The sequence below is a fragment of the Schistocerca gregaria genome, chromosome 5, assembly GCF_023897955.1.
Source record: "Schistocerca gregaria isolate iqSchGreg1 chromosome 5, iqSchGreg1.2, whole genome shotgun sequence".
NCBI lineage: Eukaryota > Metazoa > Arthropoda > Insecta > Orthoptera > Acrididae > Schistocerca > Schistocerca gregaria.
In genome coordinates this window covers 222,828,266-222,843,426 of record NC_064924.1, presented here as the reverse complement: position 1 = coordinate 222,843,426, position 15,161 = coordinate 222,828,266, and the positions used below count along the sequence as shown (strand labels likewise).

At 40.4% G+C, this 15,161-nt stretch overlaps 1 protein-coding gene across 4 annotated transcripts in view; it reads right to left on the bottom strand.

Annotated features, from left to right (window-relative positions):
- Positions 1-15,161, bottom strand: part of LOC126271901 (bromodomain-containing protein 7) — a 133,861-nt gene that overhangs the window by 18,210 nt on the left and 100,490 nt on the right. For all 4 annotated transcript variants that reach the window (XM_049974285.1, XM_049974283.1, XM_049974286.1 and 1 more), the window contains one exon: positions 10,518-10,653. In XM_049974285.1, coding sequence (XP_049830242.1) covers positions 10,518-10,653 — 136 coding nt within the window. The remainder of the gene's footprint in view (positions 1-10,517; positions 10,654-15,161) is intronic.

Below are 15,161 nucleotides of genomic sequence, written 5' to 3'. Positions count from 1 at the left end.
GAAATCAGATATCATACACCAATTACCAGCAATTCCTTATCATTTTTTAATCCCATAAGATTTGCGAAGACAAGATTAGACAAATTGTAGCACATACAGAGGCTTTAAGCTGTCTATACTTTCTGTGCTCCAACTGTGATTGGAATGGGGGAAAAAAACCCAAGATGTGATACTGTCTTAAGTACCCTCTGCCATATGTTTCACAGCAATTTGTAGGGTACGTACACAGATGTAGTTTCAGCTTCTCCCCTCACTACTTCGTAGAACGACGTCACATTTATAGGTGTAAAACACAAACTGTGTACATTCTACAGTAGTAAGTTATTCAGTGGAACAGTTTTCAGCTTACAAGCCCATCTTCAAACAAAAAATCATAAAAAAGCAATACAAGACTGGTATATAAATTTTAAAAAAATACACTACACACAGAGTGCTGAAGCAAAAACAGAGAAATAGCATATTTGATAGTGTTGTTGAGAACAAATAAGTAAAACAGTACAAGCTGCATTCCAATTATAATATTTCAGATTTTTTTCTCTCACAAAAAAAGCCACACCAAAACTGTGGATATAGTGTCACTTCTAGGTATAATTTTTTATCAGCAATAACATTTTTCACAATTTTGATGTTATGATTCCATGGTTGTTTTAAATGCTTCTTTGGGAGTCTGGTTTGAACACTGGAAATATCGCTGCTGCAATAGTGGCACGGTTACTGAACATGTGACCACAGTGAGTGTCTTTCATTGTTGGAAACTGATAAAAGGCACAAGAAACCTGGTCACCTGAGTAGGGGTCATGCTGTCTTGGTGAAAGAGCACATGTGGTGTCTTTTCCAAGCATTTTTCATGCAATGCTGTAAGGAGCCTGTCCTTCCAAAATATCTTGGTAGGATGCACCTATTACCATAGTGGCCTTTGAAATGCAAAGATTAAGGATTATGCCACCGCTGTCCCAGAACATGACCACTATCATTTTTCCAAGCACTGGCGCTTACCCAAAATTGTTTTGGTGGCAGTGAGTGTGTGTGCTTCCACTGAGTTACCTGGTGCTTCGTTTCAGGATTGAAAAATGGGATGCATGTCTCATCCATTGTCACAGTTGATGGAAAGGCAGTACTACTCATGCCTCGACATTGCCTAGCAACATGCCACATGAAAACCTTGTGATCGCCTGTCAGCATTCATAGCAAATGACCAACGGGACACTTCTCTCATTTTCACACCTTCATGCAGGACTGTGTGGACACATCCCACAGAAATGCCAACTTTGAGGCTGATGTGCCCCACACCCATTCAATAATCCTCCAAAACAACTTTCTCCACTTGCTCGAACTTGTCGTCAGCCTGGCTGGAGCATAGAACACCAAAGCATAAGAAGTGCAAGGCTCACGTCGCAATACAGAAACAGAGAACAGCAGCAGCACTCTAAGTGGCCTGGCAGTGAATTTCAACATGAGAAAATATGGTGTAAAACCCCACATTTTTAATATGAAAGTGTGACCCATAAGACAATATTTTCCACTTATGTTTATGGGTGCACCTAGTTGTGTAGTAGTATAGTGTGCACCTGGAAACTGAAAAGGTTTAGAGACCTTGCAAAGTAATATAGTCGAGATATCTCAATAAAAGCTAATATTAACTTCTGTAAGCTGCGTGTCACCATGTAAAATTCTGTTGATGACATGGTGGTTGCCTTCTGACTATAAAATTATTTACAGGTAAAACCCAATACTGCAAACTAACTACGTGATTATTATCAAGTGGAAATAACTGTGCTCTTAGCATACATCAGAACCTCGGAATAATCTGAATTGACATGGTATAGAAGCTGGCCTCATTGCCTTGTGTTCATGATCACAACTTCTTGTGTGAATTGTGCTCTTTGAACAGCATTGTGAGTAAGTTGCTTGCACACTGCTTTATTTTGGCATGTATCTGTAATGCCGTTTGGAGCAAATGATTCCACATTTGTATGTGTTTCATATAAAACAGAAGCTGATTTCAATAAAATGGTGTTTAGTGTTCTATGGGCTTGTGTATGTATGTTCCTGCTTTCAAATCTGTGTGTGAACAGCTCAAATGATTCTGTTGTATGAGGGTATGCTGGAAACTGACGTCTCCGATTTTTTAAATTCTGTTCTCATTATCAGTTTAGGTATACCACGCACATTAATCAGTCAACTTTCCTGCTTTGCTGACAGAAGTTAAAACCCTTTACCACAAGAGGGCTCTGAACTGTATTCAAGCTCCCACTCTCGGCTGATATATGTTTACAGGTCAGTAAGTTAAGTGTTTATGTTTTTCTATGTTTCCATGTAGTAATTTTATTAAATTTTGTGTGTGTTTCTCCGTTTACGAGGTTTAATCTTGCATTTTTGTAAGTGTAAATTCATTCAGCCTGTAGTGCAATAGTTGCTCACTGAAAAGCCAGCTATGTAGCTTATTAATGCATCCACATCCATTGGTGACACATCAGGAGGGTAGCAAGTTACATATCTAGGATTGTCTGCTTTTATAGTTCACTTCTTCAGTTGGTCTTCATAGGATGGCTAGGATGTGTGCACACTGTGTGCGGACACAGCAGGAGGAGCCAATCGCAGTTTGTGAATAGCTGAATGTACTTTTGGCTAAGGTCAGTCACCTTCAGGCCGCTGCCTTGGGGTGTAGCGTGGCGGAGAATCTCATGCATCACAGGGGACACCTCACGTGTATCGTGCTCAGCCTCCAAGGCACCTCCTAGTGCACCCAATGTTGTGGATCAGCCCTTACAGCAGGGTGAGCTGTGGGTGGTAACATGTTCACGTCGCACAAGGCGGAGGGCCATCGTGGAGGCTGGCTGCCTGGCCTTGTCCACACACCCTGTAAGTGGACAGGTGGTTTTCAGCATGCTCTATGCAGGCACACGGTGAGAGAGGGGTTTACTAGTTATTGGGAGCTCCAATGTCAGGCACATTGTGGAACCCCTTAAACAGTTAGCATTCAGGGCAGGAAACAAAGCCAATATGCACTTGGTACGTCTGCCGAAGGGCCTCATCCGAGATGTGGAAGCAGTCTTGCCTGGGGCTATGCAGGGTGCAGTCGTCTGCAGCTTGTGGCTCATGTTGACATCAAACATGCCTGTCACATGGTTTCTGAGGTGATCCTCAGTTCATACAGGCCCTCGCGGTAAAGACAGCTGGCCTCACATGCTGGGTGCAAGCAGAGCTCCCAATTTTCATCATTCCCAGAGCTGATCAGGGTCCTTCGGTTTGGAGCCGAGTGGAGGGTGTCAACCAAAGGCTCGTTCGACTCTGATGGTCTTGGTTGCAGATTTGTAGGACTCCCCTTGATAGGTCAGAGGTACACTACATAAAGGAAGCAGCTACTAGGGTAGCAGAGTGGAGTGCACACGCGGGTTTTTTAAGGCTAGGCAGTAATTTGAGGCGCTCTGGTGAACACTTGCCAGTAAATATGCAGCAAGGAAAGTCAAACCAAGTTCAGAATTCAGAACTTCTACTGTCACAATTTTATCAATAAACTTTCGAAGTATTCATAATGAAATTCCTGAATTTACTACCGTCCAGGAAAGTCCTCGTGCTCATATTATTCTTGGGACAGGTAGCTGGAAAGTGAACGTGGAAAGTGCAGACATATTTAACTAGTAATGGGAAGTATATCAGATAGACAGAATAGAGGCCATAGGGCAGGGAGTGTTCATAGTGGCTGACAAAAATATGTTTTCTATTGAGGGTCGTAGCTGAGTGTGACAGTGAGGTCATTTGGTTGCATTTAACAAGTGTAGATGAAACCAAGTTAATTGCTGAAAGCATTTACCAGCCACCCAATTGTGCTGTGACAGTTCTTGAGTAATTCAAAGAAAGTCTACAGTCAATAGCGCTTATATACGCAATCATGTTGGCGGCAACTTTAACCTGCCGAGTGCTCATTGGGATGTCTATGGATTCATTGCTGCGGTACAGATAACAGTCATGCAAAATACTTTTGAATACATTTTCTGAAAATTGTCTTGAATGGCTACTTCAGCAGCTCACACACTATGGAAATATCTTAGAACTTGTAGCTACAAATACACTGGACCTTATAGATAATGTCAGCAAAGAAACGGAGATTAGCGAGTATGAAGTCATTAAAGCATCTATGACAACAAAAGTTAATAAGTCAGTCAAGAAGACTAGGAGACTAGGAGACCGTCTCTGCAAGATACAGCAGTTATTAACATCTCACTTAGACAGTGAATTGGCATAATTTAGTTACTGTTAAGATGGATGTAGAGGAATTATTGCAGATTGTAAATCATGGTCTGGAGAGTTATGTGCCTAGTAAGTGGATAAACAATGGAAAAGACCTACTATGGTTTAATAACAAAATTCGGCAGATGCTGAGGAAGTAGAGGCTGTTGCACTCTTAGTTTAAACAGAAAGCATAAATAACGAAAAGCGAAGGTCAGTAGAGATTTGTGGTCTGTGAAAACAGCTGTGCACAAAGCATCCAACAACTACCATGTCACACTTTAGCAAAAGATCTAGCAGAGAACACGAGAAAATTCTGGTCGGATTAAAATCGTAAAGTTGGCCTAAGGCTTCCGTCCAGTCCCTTGTTGACTAGCCTGGTGAGGCAGTTGAACATAGCAAAACGAAAGCTGAAGTTTTAAATTTCATGTTCAAGAAATCGTTCACACAAGAGAACCATACAAACATACCATCATCTGACCGTCAGACAGACTCCCATAAGGACAACATAGTAATAAGCATACCCAGTGTAGAGAAACCACTGAAAGATTTGAAAGCAACTAAAACTCCAGGTCCGGAGGGAATCCCAATTCGATTTTACAAAGAGTACTCTACATCATTGGCTCCTTAATTAGCTTGCTTTTATCGTGAATCTCTTGCCCAAACAACTAGAAAAAATGCCACCATATAAGAAGGGTAAAAGAACAGACCCACAAAATTACAGACCAATATCCCTAATTTCTGTTTGCTGCAGAATCCGTGAACATATTCTCAGTTCGAATATAATAAACTTTCTTAAGACTGAGAAGCTTATGTCTACGAATCGGCATGGTTTTAGAGAGCATCACTCGTGCAAAACTCAGCTTGTCCTTTCCTCACGTTATACTGAGAAATATGGATGAAGGGCAATAGGCGGACTCCATATTTCTAGATTTCCGGAAAGATTTGATATGGTGTCTCACTGAAGAGCATATAGAATAAGTTACGATACATGAGTGGCTCAAAGACTTCTTAAATAATAGAACCCAGAATGCTTTCCTGTACGGTGAGTGTTCATCAGAGGCAAGGGTATTATCAGGAGTTCACAAGGGCCGCTGTTGTTCTTTATATACAGAAGTGATTTGGCAGACAGAGTGGACAGCACTCAATTATTACCCACCAACCTAGTTCAAAAGCAGATTTCCAGGCCATCACATCCAATACTGGTATAGTTGATCCCCCCCCAAAAAAAATTGGAGCACAAGTCTTATGACTCAGTATTATCCTTGTCTTCAATGTATTGATCAGGTACTTCGACAAGGCCACGACTTCCTAAAACCATGCCCTGAGATGAGATCCATTCTGAGATTTTGTCCACCACATCTCGAATAACTATTTATCTTTCTGCCAATTTCTGCACTGTAATTGTTAGACCTTATGCTCTCACTGCTGTCGTCTCCCTAACCTACGACTCCTACCCCAGTGACAATCCCTGCTGCAAAACTTGCCCTATGCACCCTCCTACAATCACCCTTACCAGCCCTGTATCTGGAAAATCATATACTACCACACAGAGAGCCATCTGAGAAACAACACTTCATACACTAGCTATTCTGCAAACACTGTTCAGCCTTTTACATCAGCATGACTACTACCAAGTTGTCAGTTAGGACAAGTGGGCATAGGCAGAAGGTGTATATCAGCAACACACAATACTCTATTATAGAGCACGTTCTACAACATGACAGTTGTGACCTAGGTGCCTGTTTCACCACATGCACCACATGGATTCTTACACCAGACACTACTCTCCCAGAGCTTTTCAGGTGGGAACAAGCGCTATTATGTGTTGTTGGTTCTTGCCACCCACCTGGCTTAGATTTACATCAATTTCTTCCATCTCAGCATTTCTTCACAGTAACTACTCCTTTCTTCACTCTGTTTTAGTTTCAACACCTTTCATTTTTCGAACTGTCTACTTTTCACCGTCCCCCTCCCACCTCTATTACATACAATTCTCTTAGTTTTCACTCGCATTAACTAGTTTATGATTTTATAGCAGTAATTTCTTTCTTACGTATTACTCTGTCTTCCACCTTAAGCTCTCAGGTTTTCAAATCTTGTCCGATGTAGTCTCAACAATCAGTTTTTCCTTCAATCCAGTCCAATAAGTCTGCCCCAATCTGTGGTTCTCTGTGATCTTTCTGAACTCTGCCTTTTTTTCCTAACTCCTCCAGTCCTTTTCCTCCACCCCTCTTCCTTACCCTTCTGCCAGAAGAAACAGCCACTGGCTTCAAAAGCTTGCATGCCTGAAACCATTTTTCGTATGTTTCTTCTCCTGCCACTTCTCGGCGAGTAGATTTTATCCATACAATTACTTTTTAACTATGTTGGCATGTGAAAAAACTCTCAGAAAATTAGAAGTATAAATCTGAAGAGTTCATCCAGACATGGAGCGCATTTCCCTTCAGCATGACAATGCAAGACAACACACAGTTCCAACTTGGCCCTGTCCAATTTTCGTTTGTTTCCAAAACTTAAAGCACAACTTTGAGAATCTCACCCTGATAGTGATGAAGTTGGGTAAGCAGTGGTGAGGTTGAGGCTCCATCAAATAAGTCAAACATTCAACACTGACGGTATCAATAACCTTATTTCTTGTTGGGAGGAATGTGTTTGTCAGCAGGGTGACTAAGTTGAGAAATTAATGTATAAACATGAAGAATAAAGATGTAGAATGTTTGTTTTATTTAAAAAGCTGTAAGAATTTTGACATAAAAAATTGGAGGCATTACATTTTAGAACTCCCTTGCAAGTATACTGTTCCTATTCTATTTCCTTTTAGTTTACAACTGTTTTTCTTAATTTCTTGCATTTAATGGAGAAATCCATGTGATCAATTTCTGACAGAATTGGCATTCAGTTTTATTAGATCTTATTACAGAATGATTACATATTTCTGCTTTGAATGGAGCTACTTCTTGTCACAGAGTATGCTTTGTATTCTTAAAGACTAGGCATTCTTCCTTGCAAATGCTAAAGATGCAACAGTAGTTACGTAAATGTGTTAACACATATATTAACAAGTACTGAAACAACACAATTTAGCAGAAATCAATGTTTTACAATCATCCTTTCATAATGACAAAAATTTAAAAGCAAACACCACACAACCTCTCACTTTTATCACTGGATCTACTAGTTAATGCTGTGTAACTACACTTCACTAAATTCAGTAGCATTCAGTATGATGGAAGTAGGTTCAAACTATACCACACAATCCCACTTACAAAGATACCCGTTGACGTAGAACATTTTTGCTGCATAATAGTACCTTGCACAATAACTATATACTTTGTCGCTAATACTACAAAGCTTAACAGTGGGTAGAAGCAACACCTTTCAAACCAGAAATACAAACTCATTCTGTGACAAGATGAAGTAAAGCTGAACACCAGTTCCGTCAAATGTTGCTAACATGGAACTCTCCATTAAATGTGAGAAATTACGTAAAACAGATGCAATGACAATAGAGTACGAACAATACCTTTACATGCCAAGTTCACACAAGGATTCCTAGGCAGGAACATATGTTCGCAGAACACTACATAATGAAACAAGTTTCCATTTTGTGTGGATCAAAAACAAATATGGAATCAGCTACTCCACCCAATACTGCAGCTGCAAGCAAAACACAAGCAGAATGTGAGCAATGTATTCACAATGTTATGAAATATTTTCTGTACTGAATGAAACCGAAACAAAAGTGGAAGACAATAAGCAACTGAGATGATGGATTGATAAAGTTGCAGAGTTACAAGTGGCCTGGCAGCCAACCAAGGTTGTGTAACAAGTCTTGTGGGCTGGCTCCAGGCTGATGTTGTCTTGGTTTGTTGCCTTCTTTGAACAGTTGCACCCATGAATGCACATTACACACATTCAAGAAAACCCCACCACACACCTCACTAAACTGATGATGATTTTCACACCATGTAAATAGAGGAAACAAATGGCTACACAGTGTTTTTATAATGAAAATATCGCTATTTTAAGCATCAATAACAGGCCTCACTCTTGCCACAGCTACTAGGGTTTGTGTGCTGTACAGCGCTGCCATTTCTTTCACACATTCACAACAAGTTATGTAACTAAATGTTTAGGGGAGGGGGAGAGGGGAGGGGAGGGAAGCACTAATGGTATCAGCTGCATCAGGACTTTGTGAGGAATTAGCAGTGAAAAATGAAAATGCATGCAAGATCAGGATTTGAACCTGGGAACTCCTGCTTACAAAGCAGTTACATTAACCACTACATCATCTGGACATACTGTTTATCACAAATGCAAGGGCCATCTCGGCACACTCCCCAGCTGACACACACTCCCATCTAGTGCAACAATCTGCAGCCTCCATTCATGACCTCCATGCTCGATAATATTAGATCCCCACTGAAGGTCAAACGAACTGTGCGCCCAGACTAAAGATTGTGGATTTATTGTTCCACAAGGAAAATCAATTATACGACTGCAGGGCGTCTATTCTTTTGGACAGGTCTACATAGGTGGCCCTAGGTGGGAAGGTGATTCATTTGGGGAGTATTCCAAAGTAGTCAGGCATTTGCGATAAAAACTGTGTGTGGATGGTGCAGTGGTTAATACAACTGCCTCATAAGCAAGAGATACCAGGTTTGAAGTACAATCTCGTCACCACTGATTCAGCATAAAGTCCTGATGCACTTGATACTATTAGTTCCTTCCCTTCCCTTTCCGCCCCACCCCTACCCCATCCACCTTTAATTTGTCTATTCCTTCAGACATGTCAGAAAGAACAGACACCACACATTCACGTAATTCACAAAAAGTGTATGCATATTTTAAAACAAACCGCATATTTTATTTGTTTCCAGTTCTGAGGAGGGGGGCAGGAATAAGTAAACAAATAAATAAGTAAATAAATGTAATAATATCGGAGGTGTTGTAACTTGACTGCACTTCAAAAGTGAATGAACCACACAGCATTAACAATAAATATCATTTTAACCCAACAGAGAATATATTGATACGGCTACACTAACAATCTCATTCAGTTATATATATGTGCTGTAGAATACTGGAGGACTATTTTGAAAAAGTATTACACACTGACTGTGATAGACAGAGAAAGTAAGAGTCATCTCTGGCAATTGTAACATGGCCAGCTCACGGCAAGAAATGGAAGAGGAATCAGAACACAGCAGCTCAGCACAAGAAACTGTTTTCAATGAGACTATTCCACAGCCGTGAATAGTTCTATGGTGATGTATCGCTTCACTGTAGCTGGTTAATGCCTGTCATGGAAATTTAGTTTCTAATACTGTTGCACTGATAAAGAATTACAATGAAATGAAACATACTCGTTTTAAGTGCCGAGACAAAGAAGAAGGGGCAACTAGGTACAAAATATATTTGTTATGACTGGTGCAACCTTATAATGAATGTCGTTTTCGGATAAAGTATAAATTGACATTAAATTGTATTTTGTAACTATTTTATTCACAGATTTTGAAGTCTTTCAGTGAGCTTCTGCAGGTAAATTGATTGTCACACTGGAATCTATAAGGCCCAACTGTAGCTAGACGCGTTAGAAATCGATACTGGTGTATTTGACCTTCAAAGTGAAGTTCTTAATCCAGCCATCATATTATCTTTTGTCAATTTTAAAAGAGATACTCTGCACTTTATTCATTGTGCAGTTAAATATACAGGTATATGCTTGCATTTAAAACTATGACAAACTTAACATATTGTCATTCTCCTGAAAACACTGCACAGTTTGCACTATCCTCTAATATTATTATTGTTACTATTATTTATTTATCTAATATTGTTATTATTTATTTATAATGATGTCTGACAGCCACATTTTACCGTGAGCACTCAGTACTCAAACAGCAGGTGACCATGATCACTCCTGATTGTCTGGCTGCCTCCTAGACAGGCCTCACTAAACCACATATGATGCCTTCTCAGCAATCTCCCTGCTATCTATTGTGATCACCCCTCCCTGAGTTTAGCCAACTTATGACAGCTCTACTATCAGATGAGTAATGGACATCATTCATTTTCTTGTCAGTCCCATAACGGGTAGTTCTAAGAAATCGGGTAACCACAACCAACAATTTTCCAAATGAACAAGTACTTACACAATATATCTTTTAGTATTTAAACAATAATTAGTATCCTATATTAATATATGAAACTGACTGCAGTGTCCTTAAAGTTACTGGGGTATTACTTTTTTGAAGAGTGTGAAAATTGGGCATCAAACATACCTCTCTGCATACTGCACTGCAGTTTCATCTCCATACGTTTGGTAAATAAGTTCTGTCTCTTCTTTTGTCAAATTAGCAAAAGTAGAATCGTAAGATGGTGCATATGATCCGAAAGCTCCATAATACAAAGGTTTAACTGCAAAGAAGAAAAAATATTATTAGTAGTGAATACTAATGACTTCATTGTACCTATAAAATTGTCTGCAGTCCTCACTAAAATGCCATGAAATGCAGTCTTAATGCAAGAGTGAGACAGTGATCCTTCTATAATCATATTCTGTAAATAATCAAAATACGATGTGTTGGAAGCAGCTAATGCAACCATTATTTGCACCACTTCTTGTTCTATTCATGGATGTTGGACAGTAAGAATAAGACCTTTTAGGTTTCTGTACACGTTGCATTGCCCCTCTAATTTATTCCTTTCAACTCTGTGCTTATAATGTGAGAGAAAGAACACAAGAACAGAATCATCTGTGGAGTGACAGTCTTGAATCTGTAATAGTTTACCTTTTAGTACTGGTTACTACTTTTCTTTTCCTATAGCCCAGTGAAGTTTATCTTTGTAAAATTCTTAAGACCAAGTCTTGTCGCACACATCCCCAAATCTTATTTCACGTTTTATTATTTCTCTGTACAGCTAACAATGAAAGGAAGGAAGGATGATTAATGTCCTACTGGGATGAGGTTACTGGAGATGCAGCACTAACAGGTATTGGATAAGGGTAGTCATGTCCTTGGAAACCATCATGATATTTTCCTTAGGCATTTTAAGAAACTTACATAAATCTGAATCTGAGTGGCCCGATGGAGATTTGGCCTTCATTCCTACTGAATGCTATTCCAGTGTTTTAACTCCTGGACCACCTTCCTCGGTAATCTTACAATGATTGTATGTCAGGCAGCAGGCAGTACTTCAGCATGAATAACACAACATTTCAAAATCCACTTTCTTTGTAACAATGTGACGGCTAGACAGATCTATCCCCAAGAACCAATTATAGAGTTTGCCCTTCCTGCTGTAAGGTTCACAGGACCACTACACTGTATTATCTTTTGAATCATCACAATGACGTACTTAACCATGTCACTAACTGATGATCTTTGATTATGTTACACTGAAACTAACACACATCTGTTTGCTATAGGCAAATAAGATTTAGCTTTGCTGTTAATGCAAGAATTTTACAAATGACAAAGCACACTGTACAAATACTGAACACGGTCCTCTGAGATTCGAAGTGGATTAGGAAACTCAATGACTGAAAACAAATTATCTGTAACACAACAACTTCTGGTCTCAGTTCTGAATTTAAAGTCAGGACTTCTGTCTGTTGTATTCAATTACTTACAACGATGTTAGCAAGAAAAGTATATGGACATATTATTCACAACTCTTTCTGTTTATTATTTTTTTCTCTTCTTTGTGTCAAAACACTGTCTTATCACAACTTTGTTTGCTCTGATACCACCTCACCATACTTGTTTTTGCAAAGGATACCTTGTATTAATTGTATACTGTTTAATTCAGCATCTTCAGAGTGATGGTGAAATATGTTACAGATGGCTAAGGTGGTTTATATAGTGACAGAAGTAACTCATAAATTCTTATTGTATGTGTGATTGTGGATTAGGGGCACTCAATGATGGAGCTATCAGCACCCACACGAAATAAGTTGAACTGTATGTGGTTAAAAAACAACGAAAGATTAAAATCAATCTGAAATAAAATCCCAATCAATCTCCACTATAATCACCCACACAATCACATTAGCTCACATCACGGAAAAAGGGTTAAAATTGTTCTGATGTCCTTAAAAAATCTCAGCAAGACAAGAGGAAAACTAAAATAGATTCGCAGGAATATGCGGCTGGCAAATAGCTTAAAAAATATGGATGAGCCAGTCAGCCTGATACCACATTAAAAACACTGCCTTAAAATGTTAGGAAACAAGTTGGACAATTCACAAAATCTTAAAAATCGTACCACATTCATTCAATTCCCAATTTAAAAAGTGGGCAAGTCTATCAGCAAATGAGCTGCTGCCCTCTCGTCCGAATATAAACCACTGTCTAGTAAAATATGGCACACTGTGATCTGCACACCACAAGCACAAGCTTCTTCTTGCCAGAGCAAGAGCCGTGTGTCATAGGGCTGTAACCTATGGGAAGACAAGTAAGAAGGACCTCATTCTGGCCTGCAGAGATAGAAGGAAGTATCCCCAACGGAAGTATCCCCAACTGTATCATGGACTATGTAGACTGATGAGGGTTCTGGATATTCTGGACTACTTTATCTGCTCGGTACAAGCATTGTAGAGAGAGATACACTCAGGGAGTCATAAGAGACAAGGAATGTAGCACTCCAAACACATTGCATCTGCTCTAGTGTCCACAAGATCATGTATACTTCCACATTGAAGACAGTAAAGTCTTGAGGCGATTGGGCACAATCAAGGAAAATGACAGTGCAACCAAAAGAGCCCCCCCCCCCCCCCCCCCATTTAGACCCATCCATAAACACAGCTGCAGAGTGGTGGTGCTCAGTTAAGATTTCATAAAATGAATGTGTTAAAGATACATGCAGGAGTGAAACCTCTCCTCAACTGCAATAAATCTAAATGACTCTAGGTCCTAGCAGTAATCATGGTGGCACATGGTTAAAACCCTTGATTTCAGGTTGTACTTGCTCTATACCAAGAAACTGCATGTGAATCCCAAACAGCCTTGTTGCTTGTGGATGATGGAAGAAAAGGCTTTCCAGAGTTGGATGAACAACATTTAGGTAGGCTGGTGAATTTGGAGGAGTGAGGATCTCACATACCTGACATACCATGAGGAGCTACTCCTAGGTAGTGAGTAGCAGTACCTCAAGCACAACACAGACTTGGTATTGGGGGGGGGGGGGGGGGGGGGTCCGGTAAGCACCCGTGGTCAGCCTAATCCCCTCATGGTAACCAAGACAGTTTGGAGTAAAAAATGAGGCCCAGAAACCCCAATGAGTCTTTAAAATGTAGAATGGTGTCCCTCATATGCAAAAGAGGTAAATTAAAAATATGAGAACCCCCCATCCCACCCCACACACACACTTATCTGCAGAAAAATGAACACTTGTCTTTTCAGCCCACTCCATTAACCTCAGCACTGTATGTTGCGACTCATGAGTCACTGTTGCAATACTGAAGGAGAAACAGAAAACTGCAAAATCATCCACAAATAAGGAGTATTGTACAGGACTCCTTACCATAGATGTGATGCTGCTTTTTGATATGGCAAAGAGGGTAACACTTAAAACACTGCCTTTAGGAACACTATTCTCCTGTTCAAAATGACCCGCCAGTATGTCAGCAACTTGGGACCTAAAAAATGCTTCGGTAGGAAGGATCATATGAAGAAGGGGAGGTGGCCATGAAAGCCCCACTGGTGGAGCTGCCCTAGAATAATGTGTCACCAAGTAGTGTCGAATGCCTTACTGATATGAAAGATACTGAGACAGTGACATAGGAAACCCTGCTGGATACACACCTCTAAAAGTGTCAAGCTGTCAACAGCAGATCGAAATCTCCTGAATCCACACAAAGAGCAGTTAAAGAGTTGCCAGGTATCATCCAGACTAGATGACGATTAACCATTCGTTCCTAGGTCCTTCCTACACAGCTCATTAAGGTGACACTTCAGTAATTATTGAGATATGTTCAGGCCTTTCCTGGTTTGAGGAAAGGTACCAAAATAGCCTCTCTCAACAAGTTGGGAAAGTGGCCTGTCTGCCACATGAAATTAAAACATTCAAGTAAGATTTTCTTTGACTCAACTTGCAAATATCGGAGCACACTGTAACGGATCTGATTGTGACCATGTGCAGTATCATTAGCATCAAACAGTGCAGCTCCCATTTGGACAAAGGGTAACTGTAAGACTTTGAATTATTAGATCTGAAGTCCAATTGGACCCTCTCCACAGTCACGCATTAGCAGCATACTGCTGGATCCTGGCTGGAATTTTGGCAGTAGCTGTTGCAAAATGTTCTGCCACTGGCTGGGTGATGTATCCGAGTGTGGTTTGGAGACACCCTTGTTTTAGCACTGCTGCGTCCGGCCATCCTGATTTAGGTTTTCCGTGATTTCCCTAAATCACTCCAGGCAAATGTCAGGATGGCTCCTTTGAAAGGGCACGGCCAACTTTCTTCCCCATCCTTGCCTAATGCTATGAGACCAATAACCTCGCAGTTTGGTCTCTTCCCCCAAACAACCAACCAACTGCTGCTATTGGTAAACGAGTGTGTTTACTGGAAATCCTCCTGATGGCTTTCTGTACTTTTGTAAAACAGTGGAACAGTTGATGTAGGCCAGTAACGTTTGCTATGACCTTTTCTTGCTCTCCTTAATGATGAGTCGAGCCTTGATCCTCACCACACGAAAGGTTGTGAGGTTTTTTGCCATTGGGCAGCACTTGAACCATCGCAAAGCCAGACTCAGATTACTGAATGGTACTCATCAGTCCAATAAGTGACAGGTTGTCTTAAGAGATGACTAGAGGATGTCGGGATGGAAAAGTCAGTGGTGCGGTGGACCACATGCGTAATGGTCGCAGCATTCAAACACAGCCAGCTGCCTCAATAATGTCTAGTCAGCTCTGTTGATCATC